At 38.5% G+C, this 10810-nt stretch overlaps 1 protein-coding gene across 1 annotated transcript; it reads left to right on the top strand.

The window, feature by feature from the left end:
* Positions 1 to 48: 48 nt before the first annotated feature.
* Positions 49 to 10266, top strand: LOC146511634 (patched domain-containing protein 3-like). The gene is made up of 4 exons (XM_085173096.1): positions 49 to 2226; positions 4336 to 4457; positions 6550 to 6695; positions 6922 to 10266. The coding sequence occupies exons 1-4, from the start codon at positions 1507 to 1509 to the stop codon at positions 8490 to 8492; spliced, it is 2559 nt and encodes an 852-aa protein (XP_085029222.1). The 5' UTR covers positions 49 to 1506; the 3' UTR covers positions 8493 to 10266.
* Positions 10267 to 10810: the final 544 nt, after the last annotated feature.

Below are 10810 nucleotides of genomic sequence, written 5' to 3'. Positions count from 1 at the left end.
AAGTACATGACAAAGGTACTGTGTGAGAAAAGTGTGAATTTATGTTAATTTCACAGCTAATTGCAAGCCTTCATACACCTATAGTACATTTTGAGATACAAAATGTATTGTAGAAGTGTACTATAGACCAGAGTACCACAAACCAGAGTGCTGTCATTGTGTTCATACCTGGAGAAACAAACCGCACCAAGGGGCAAAATGAACCAGAGTTAGATCTAAACAGACTAAACACAACATTTTACCTGTAACTGTGTATAAGCTTAAGAAAGGCTTAACTTCTGGTCTCTGACAGCTCTTCTACTACTTTTATACCCTCTCTGAATGTCCTGTTCTGACTACCTGGAGGTGCTTGCAATGATCTGGATTTTCTCCAATGTGGCAAAATTGCAACATTTCAGTGAGAATATAATTCTGGGGATTTCCAGCATCTGGACAGTTTGACATAGAAGTTGATGTTCCCTAAGGTCAGTGGGTACAAATGGTCATAACAGGAGATTCAGGTTGCATCATAGCAGCAGCAATGGAAGGTCCAAGTAGTTCACAGGGAGTTAACTTTAATCAATCAAATCAATCAAGGCTTTATTCACCTCTTCCCATCGTTTCAATCCCAGCGGGCAGCCTTGTGGGGGTTTGAACAGCCAGTTCCGCTTTCTTAATTCTTCGATAAGTCAGGGCCAAGCCAGCTCCGATCAGCAAGAACCCTGTTACCATGGTTCCGAATAGGTCGATATCTTCAGCACTCAGGCTCACCCAAGCCCAAACTTCTTGTTGAGAAAGGGGTGTCAATTGCATTCAGGGACCAGTTGATCAAATCCATAATTCTCTTTTAGGTTTTAGAGAACAGACTGTGAGAGAGTGTTCCAGGGAAAAGTAATACAAAAAACACGAGACTAGACAAGGACATAAGAGGCTAAGCAGGGAAGCTAAGGGAGAGGAGCTACATGCTACAGCTTGGTAACAGAAATGCTTTGACCACTCCTTTTAAATTCCAAAATGTCAAAAGAGTCTTCACAGAAAGGGATACTTTGATCCTTAATATGACTAACTAATTTAAGAAGTAATCTAATTTTTTATAAGCTTGTTTGTCTTCAGCATTGAGCCTTCTTAAGTAATTTTAGTGACATGACACAACTACAAAGTAATTTAGTTATAAAGTCACATAGCTATAACACAGTTTTACAGGTATAGTTGCAACATAATGTCATAAAATCGGATTTTTCACCGCCCTTGTTATTTTCATTAAGTCAGAGCAAGGTCAGCATTTGGTAATCCTTGTCTAGGGTCACTAATTAGCTTGTTTCCTTTTATCATTTTAAAAGCTTGCCTTATCGTTTTACTGTCGCAGAATAAAAACCGAACACTGAATAATTTGCATGTCATCTTGTTTTTCCTGGAATAAGGGTAGCTCTTCCCAGAAGCAATAAGTATTAGGATTAAGCTTATCTTGACACCCTTTATAAGTGTGCAGTCACACCAGATCCGTGTCACTGCCCTGCAACACTAAGGATGGATTCTAGACACACTGGCAGCCTGACAAAGCCTCTGTCACGGCTTTTTGAAAATCTTGGATCAAAAGTAGGATCCTATCCATTATATTTTTTCATTGTTCCTGTGTTACTCTCAGCAGCACTCAGCGGGGGCTTCATTTTTCTCGAGGTAAGACAGGACAATAGTCTTGAGCACCAGTTTACACCAACTAAAGGACCCTCAAAGGCAACCAGAGCCTTTGTGAAAAAAAACTTTCCCTACGATTACTCCATGTTTTCTGAAGACAGGCAGTATGACAAGGGCAGCTTTGCATCCCTCATTGCTGTGGCCAGGAACAGCCGTAATCTACTGGACACACTTGTTTTCGAGGACATCATCTCACTTAACAATAAGATCCTTGATATCACTGTGGACAATAGGAGACTGGGCTTCAATGAACTGTGTGCCAGAGCCAACGGAGAGTGTGTTTCAAACATCATCCTGGAAATCCTCAGCTACAGTCTAACCAATCAGACCAGCATCACCTATCCAGTCCACATGCACAAAGCTACTCCACTCTTTCTAGGTGCAGAGCTGGGTGGTGTTATTACAGATGATAGCGACTCAGTCAGAAATGCTGAAGCTGTCAAACTTTTCTACTACTTAGATGATCGGGAAAACACAGCTGAAGCCTCAAAATTATGGCTGAGAGAATTTAAAAAGCTCCTATCAGACAACACAGACAGCGAACACATTTATGTGAGTATCACATCATTACTCATGTTTTTATTATTCATTTTCTTTTTTAAACTTTAAAGTTGAAGCAAGTAACATAACCTCTTTGAATGCTTGAATGCAAACAGAGATTCTTGGGTGTATTTATTCGATGTGCATTTACGATTAACTGTTTTTCACATGACTGATGAAATGCTTTGCAAAAGTCACAAATGCTTTTAACAATGCCATCAAATGATGCTTTTTGTGTTTGATAATGAGTATTATTATTTTTTAATAAATCTTTCATAAAGTTTTTGCAGTAAATGTGTTAGCAGACTTGTGCTTCTAGCCCAAACTCTTCTAGTCACCCGGTTGCAAGAATTGGGGCAAAAACAATGACCTCAATCACAAAAATAAAACGACATAAAATGATCACAGAAAGATACATTTGACCACAGACCAACTACAGAAAGATTTCAAAGGAGTTTGAATCTACAAACATTTTCTTCATTGGAATGTGCCACCAAAAGCTTTTTGACAAAAAAGCTCGGAGTCAGTTGTAAATTTTGGAAGCATTGTGCGGTTTAATGTTCTACTTGAGTTAAAGACAATTTGGATGAAGGTCAAGTACGTGCCATCAGCAGTGGAAAACTACCAGCCACACTGAGTGGTTGTTTCTTTTTTTATTGTCCTTTTTTATGTTGTTTGTTCTCTTTACCAACAGCATGGAAAAACTCCATAAAAATACCAAAGTCATGCAAAAACACCCCCACAAAACTTCACGTTACAGTGATGGTTTAACAGCTTATTGTAATGTAATTCTAGTTTTAAGCCTCATTTTATTTAGTTAAACAAAATATGATTTAGGAATAACTACTTTACTTTTATGTTGTTTGACACTGATATTCTCTAACTTTATGCACAAACTAGTTCATGTCTTCCCCCTGTATTTTTTGGGAAAATAACTTTTTAAATCTTCAGTGGGCCAAGCGGAGTCCTCTCTTAGATGAAGCCCTTTTCTGCTGCTTGTATCTGTGATCTCGTTCTTTCGGTCACTACCCACAGCTCGTGACAATAGGTGAGGGTAGGGACGTAGATTGACTGGTAAATTGAGAGCATTGCTTTTACTTTGGGTTCTCTCTCTTCACCACAACGGACCGGTACAGCGTCACTGCAGCCGGAGCACCAATCCATCTGTCAATCTCCCGCTTCCTTCTCCTGTCACTCATGAACAAGACCCTGAGATATTTAAACTCCTCCACTTGGGGCAGGATCTCATCCTTGACCCGGAGTGGGCACTCCACCTGAGGACCATCGCCTCAGATTTGGAGGTGTTTATTCTCATTCCCACCGTTTCACACTTGGCCACGAACCATTCCAGTGTGAGCTGGAGGCCATCACCCGATAAAGCCAACAGAACCACATCATCTGCGAAAAGCAGAGATGAGATTCTCAGACCACCCAAGTGAAAGCCTCCCACCACTTGGATAGGCCTAGAAATTCTGTCCATAAAATTTACTAACAGAATCAGTGACAAAGAGGCAGCCCTGGCAGAGTCCATCATGCACTGGAAACGAGTCTGACTTATTGCCGGCTATGCGGACCAAGCTCTTGATCTCATGATGAAAGGAAACTACAAAAATGGAATAATCACAAACTGAGCCATTAAGAAAGTATTCCTGAATAATAGAGTCATTTATAACCTGAAAATGGTTGTAATGTGAAGTATGCACACATTTCTTTTAGTTGGCAGATGTGTTCCAACATTAAACATGCTCATAACATAGTCTGAAGATTTCCTTGTTGAACTAACATTGTATGATTTGAAGAACAAGAAACATTTCTGCTGGGTTTCTTTTAAAAGTACTGTACTGCTATCACATAGCGCCATTATATTCATGAGAAGATAGACGGTTTGGATTGAATTGCCCAATTTTTGGAAGTAAACTGTAGAAAAGTCTAAGTGGAGGAACAGGCAAGCATTACAGGCCAGAGGAAACATCTAAATATTTGACTTTTATGGGTGAACTGCCCTTTTAAATCCAAACTGTTGAGTAACACTGATGTAACAGCTGCCAGGACTTCCATGTGCAATCATTTTTTGTGACTTAAACGCTCAAGCTGACTTCCTTCTGCTGTGCTCTTTTGTAGGTGTCTTACTACACCTCGAAATCCAAGCAGGATGAGATTGACAGCCACACCACAGATGGCTTCCCCCTATTCCTCATCGCTTATGCCTGTGCTGTCATCGTCTCTGTGATAGCCTGCCTGAGGTAAGAAGTGATCAGCAACCGGCACGCAGTAAGTGGCAAAATCCAGGATGCAGAGTGCTTGTCTGACCCAGGTCAGGTTACATGTAGTGCAGTACAATTAACTTTTTTTTTGTTTTGAGCTATTTTCATGTAGATTAAGAAGTTTGAATTCATAGGTACAGTTCTAGTAAAAAGAAATAGACCTTCTTTAAATTCTAAGGACAATAAAACTAATCTGGTCCTTAAAAGTTATTGAAATACAGCCTGAGGTGAAGAATAACGAGGATCTATATCAATGTATAACAGTGTCTTCATTAATTTAACAAACAAAAAGCTGAAGTTGAATCTGAAGCAATGTGTGGAAACCTAACTACACCCCCATGATTCAGAAGCTTGTAAAACCACCTTTAGCCTTAATAATCTGAAGTAACGTGAGCAATGTTTTACAGCGTTGCTTCAGCTCAGTCCCACCATTTCAGTCAGGTTGAGGCCTGGATCTGGATGTCTCCTGATCTAGTTTCAGTTTTAGCTGTTAGATGGCCTCACGTTTGACTCTAGAATACTTTCGTTATATAGAGGAGTTAATGACTGAGTCGATTACTACAAGGTGCCGAGCTCCTGTTGCTGTAAAACAAGTGGAAATTATCACCACTCCTATTAAACACTGATAAGACTCACATGCTTTTGTTGTTGAAAATCAAGCTACAGCCAGAAGCTTAGACAAAGAGAGAAGCTGCTGGCCTAGTTTTGTCTTGAGGTAAAGAGTAATAATATCTCACTTAAATCTTTTGTACTTGGAAAAGTTGTTATTGCGCTTTGATTTATGATCCAACTGAAGAAACACAATCTCAATTACTGAGCTCAAGAGCTTCAGAGTTACACATCGGAGGCATTTTTTTTTTACCTTTATCAGAGCCAAACATTGTTTCCATTTTTCATTTTTAAAGCAGCTGATGCCTCTATCTTCAAACTGTTTGAAGACAGACGAACGTATGGTGAACAGTGCTTTTAAAAACAGTTCATGTCACATGAAATGTCGTCTATTTTCTGAGCCTGACACCCTCCCCACTTTTAAGATTAGGTTATAACTTTCCTTTTTGACAACACGTATAGGCAGGACTTGATCAGGTGTCCCTGAATCCTCCTTTAGTCACACTGCAATAGTTCTAGGCTCCCATGATGCATCCAAATATTTAATCTTTACTCAATCACTCTGTGTTTATACACAACACTGCATTTAATCATTGGTAATATTACTCTGACTCTCTTCCGCAGTTCGTCTTTGTCTTCTTCCCATCACCCCCATCTGGTAACAGCAGATGGCCTCCCCTCCCTCATCCTGGTTCTGTCAGAGGTTTCTTTCTGTGAAAAGGGAGTTTTTTCTTCCCACTGTCACCAAGTGCCTTCTCAAAGGGATTTTCTCTGTATTATTGTAGAGTCTTTAAAAGTTTCTTGACTTATTATCACTAACAACTTCAATTAATCAACAACACGCTGTGCACTTAATCCGTAAAATTCTTACTTACTTTTCAATTTACATAAAAATATTATTAGAACAAACTTACATGTTAGGTTAACACACAACTGTCCAAATCCTCCATATTTTTCTTAAAAAAACTACATTTCTATATTTAGCTTAAATGTAGATTTTTTATAATCTTATTCCACAGATTTTTAAGGCGGCACATATCTTTTTTCTTGGATATTTAACCAGGTAATAATTAACAACAGGGAATATAACATATAACTTGGGTAACAGGGAAAGATAATAATTAACAATCGGGTCAATATATTTACCTTCTGTTTCTCTTTTTATGACGGGACATTTTCAGAACGTGTGATAGCTATTGTTTATCAGGTTTATGGCTCAGATTGTGTCAGCTGTTGCTACCTCTGTATTAACTATGAACAAGAGGCTTTTTTTTTTACAAGCTTCACTTTACAAATTGTAAGAACATCCACAATAAAAGGTCATATTTAGGAAGTTGTTTTGTTATAAAACATCCAACAATGATCCTTTACCGGCTGCTCAGAAAAACTGGACCTTGCCCTCAGTTCACTGTTATCTTTATCATCTGTATGGAATTAAATACAATTTATTTCTCCTTGGCAGACTGGACAATGTGAGGAACAAGGTGTGGGTGGCTGTCTTCGGTATCCTCTCCGCTGTGCTGGCAGTTCTGTCTGGCTTTGGCCTGCTGCTTTACATCGGAGTGCCGTTTGTTATCACCGTCACAAACGCTGTTTTCCTTTTACTTGGTGAGAAAAATTCACTCTTGGCTTCTTTCTTTCCACACTTTAGTTTTAGCTTTTAGCTGGAAGTGCAAAACCAGCCAAGTAATTAAAAGTGTAATAAAAGTAATAAAGGTGACAACATAAAAATGTTTCAGTGGTGTTTTATAAGGTGGTGACTTCATTCATTTATAAGCATGTGAGTCATGTGAGTACCGTAAAACTATCACGAACTGTTATCACTTTTTTCCAGGAATTGGTCTGAACAACATGTTCATAATGGTGTCTGACTGGCAGCACACACATGTGAATGACCCGGTCCCAAAGAGGATGGCTCACACTTACAAAGAAGCCATCATGCCCATCACCATCACCGCTGTGACCGATGTTCTCAAGTTCTTCATAGGTGTCAAGTCTTACTTCCCATCCATGCAGGCCTTCTGCTTGTACACCAGCACCTCAATCATATTCTGTTACATCTACACCATCACCTTCTTTGGAGCCTTCTTGGCTTTAAATGGGCGGCGGGAAGGCAGCAACAGGCACTGGCTGACCTGCAAGCAAATCCCATCAGACAGACCTAAAAATCGCTCTGAGCTATACAGCATCTGCTGCGTGGGAGGTGACTTTGATAAGAGCACTGGAGCAGAGAAGATGCAACCAGTCAGCTATATCTTTAAGGATTACTACGGCCCGTTTTTGATCAAACCCTGGGTCAAGGGAATGGTAATCATCTTCTTTGTGGCATATTTAGCTGTAAGCATTTATGGATGCCTCCATGTACAGCAGGGGTTTGAGCTTCACGACCTGGCAGCTGATGACTCCCTTGTCAACACATTCAACAGGATGGATCGGCATTATTTCTATGATTATGGCCCATCTGTGATGGTTATTATCAGTGAGCCTTTTCCATACTGGGATGAAACCAAGCGGCACGAACTCCAGGCATGCATTGAGGACTTTAAAGGGCTCCACATTGTGGATAAAGACATTTTTTCATCCTGGCTGGACTCTTATTTGTTGTATGGGCAGGCAAATAATTTAACCCTTAATGATAAAGATGCCTTCCTCAAAAATCTCCCTCATTTTTTTGAATTATTCCCTTTCTACCAGCAAGATGTGAACATCACCGGAGATGTCATCCACACCTCCCGAGTTTTCGTACAGATGGTTGATATTGACAGTGGCAGCATGGAACTTTATGCACTTAAAGCACTTCAGTCCACCTCAGCTGATTGCAGAGCAGCTTCTTTATTAGTCTATAACCAGAAATTCATCTTCTTTGACCAGTATGATGTTGTAGTGAGCAGCACGATCAAAAATGTTGGTGTGATCGCAGGTGTGATGTTCATCGTCTCTCTCCTCCTCATTCCTAACCCTGTCTGCTCATTTCTGTTGACTTGTTCGATTGGTTCAGTGACTGTAGGCGTGATCGGCTTCATGGCGCTCTGGGACATCAGCCTGGATTCCATATCCGTGATCATTTTCACCGTCTGCATTGGCTTCACTGTCGATTTCTCCGCTCACGTGTCTTACGCCTTCGTCTCCAGCAAAAAGACGGACCCTAATGCAAAGGCTGTGGATGCTCTCACACATCTGGGGTTCCCCGTCCTCCAAGGTGGCTTGTCCACCATCTTTGGGGTGTCAGTGTTGTCTGTATCAAAGTTTAACACCTTTAGAACATTTTTTAAGATTTTTTTTCTTGTCGTGTTTATCGGGATGGTTCACGGCCTTGTTTTCATCCCAGTAATCCTGACAATATTCACACGCAGGTCAGAAAAGGATAAGAGCAAAGAGAACACTATGAAAGTCACCAAACTATAACCAAAGGGGCTACAGTAAGGACTTTTAGTCAGATTCAATTTTAGATGATATTAGAACAGCTGCTTTGAAAGTAAGTGAGTATAAGTTAGATTTATTTAAATAACAACCTTACAAGTGAAAATAATTTAGACTTTATGATGTAAGATATTCATTTATGAATGTGTTGTATTGTCTAAATTAGAACTCCAAAATCTGACACAGTGCCCCTCCCAGTTTATTTATTCTTGTTTTAGACACATTGCCAGTGGCTAAAACAACCGAGATGCTCCACTGATTTATTGACAAATGTAAACAATAAATCAAGTATGAACACTTAAACTAAAGTCTTATTGACATTGGATCTCAGCTACAGTGAATATTTTTCAGTGCATTATGTGTTTTGTCTGCATTGCATTGTGGGATCCTTATGCTGTTACAGTGTCCCATGCGTGCACATTCCAGCAAACAGTATGCATCTCACTACTGTTGGGTGCATGATAAATGGTGAACAGACTGGTTCTAATATAATGCTTTTCTTCGCACTTTTATGTCTACTTGAGCGCTTAAAGCGCTTAATACAACATATCGGATTCATCCATTCACACACCCATTCACGCAAGCATGTTATTTTATGTCCAAGTGCCTTCTGTCTAACATTCACACACATTCACACTGCTGTGTATGCATCGGGTACAACTCGGGGTTCAGTATCTGGAGCAGCAGCGACTGAACCGCCAACCTTCCAATTAGCACACAAACTGCTCTACCTGAGCCACAGCCACCCCCCTGCATAATAAGGTCTTGAACTATTAAAACAAAATCTCACAATGTGCACCGTAAAAAAAAAAAGAAAAAAAAAGATTTAACAAAAAAATCCTTAAAAAATATTCTGGGAGCTAGAAATGTTGCAATAATGAAAATATGATCTTCAAGTTGACGCAATATAGACTCAAAATCTACAAAATACTGAAATAGTTCAGCTGATGCCATTTTGTAAAGGCAGAAAATTCAGAAAAACCTCAACTCTAAACATGAGGTTCATTCATTCTATATATTCAAGTGTTTCATTCTATATTTTCAAATTTCATTTTATATATATATATAAAATCTTTCAGGGTTTTCATGTAAATATAAGTGTAATTTCTGAACATCCCTAAAACGCATATGGTGCAAACTCACCTTTTCACTAGCTCTCAACAATTCATAATGAATCTGCCGAGAGAAAGAATAACAAATGTGGGAACAGGGGGCACTTAAATAGGTAAATAGATAAATCTGTCTAAATCCAAAGAGGCATACTACTTAATGCTAATTATTTTGTACAGGTAGCTGAAAAGCTAAAACTGCTAACATCACCACAGCCATTAGCATTGCTAGCAAGTCCGCTCGCCTCTTAATATCATGAGAGGGAAGATTTGGTTCAGTAGTTTCTATTGTTATTATTTTACTAAACTTTTACCAATTTTGGTAATATGAAATACATCAACTGTGAAATTAGGGTAATGATAGCTTTTGATACGATACTTGCAGATTTTATACACTCATAAAAAAACATTGATACAATTTTTCCACCATTTTTGTGGTGATAACCTCTGTAATTTCACAACATGTCTGTTAATGAATAAACAAACCAATGTAAAATTACAGTAAAATTCCTTTTTCTTCTGTCATTTTTTGTGTTATTTTACACTAATTTCATCACATTTTTGATATGTTTGTACAGCATAAAGCTAGTTTTCAGTAGTTATATCTTTTAAATAAAGAAGGCATCTCAGCATATTATGTTTACATTTTTTTCTGTGTAAAAGTAAATAAAATGTTTCCATAGAAGAGTTATTTTACGTTAGAAACGTCATTATAGAGACTATTTTATTTTTGTAATTTTACTAATTGATAAACCAAACTAGTTTTATGTTTTTTTTTAAAATATGTTTGCTGCATTTAGTGAGAAGATGTAATTTAAAAAAAATCTTGAGACAAAAACTTTGCATTGTTTATGGTTTGTCTAAAATTGAGGAAGGCAAAAGTAACTCACAAAGACACTTGTTTGGGATGTAAAGGAATAGAAGAGTTCTATGATGGATCATACGCAGCCAGCAAATCAAACTGTATTATGATATCATGTCAGTATGGACCAAAGTCTCCAAGGAATGTTTCCAGCACCTTGAATATGCCATGAAGAATTAAGGCAGGTGAATGTATGATGTTGTCTAAAATCTACCAGTTAAGGAAATCCTGATAGTTATCTTAATGCCATTATTTGCATTAAGATAATCAGAGAGATAAGATGGCTTTTATCTGGATAAATCGCTGCAAAAGTTAAATGAATGTTTATGAAT

Source organism: Neolamprologus multifasciatus, chromosome 9 (genome assembly GCF_963576455.1).
Source record: "Neolamprologus multifasciatus chromosome 9, fNeoMul1.2, whole genome shotgun sequence".
Classification (NCBI taxonomy): Eukaryota; Metazoa; Chordata; class Actinopteri; order Cichliformes; family Cichlidae; genus Neolamprologus; species Neolamprologus multifasciatus.
This window is presented reverse-complemented; position numbering and strand designations above follow the sequence as displayed.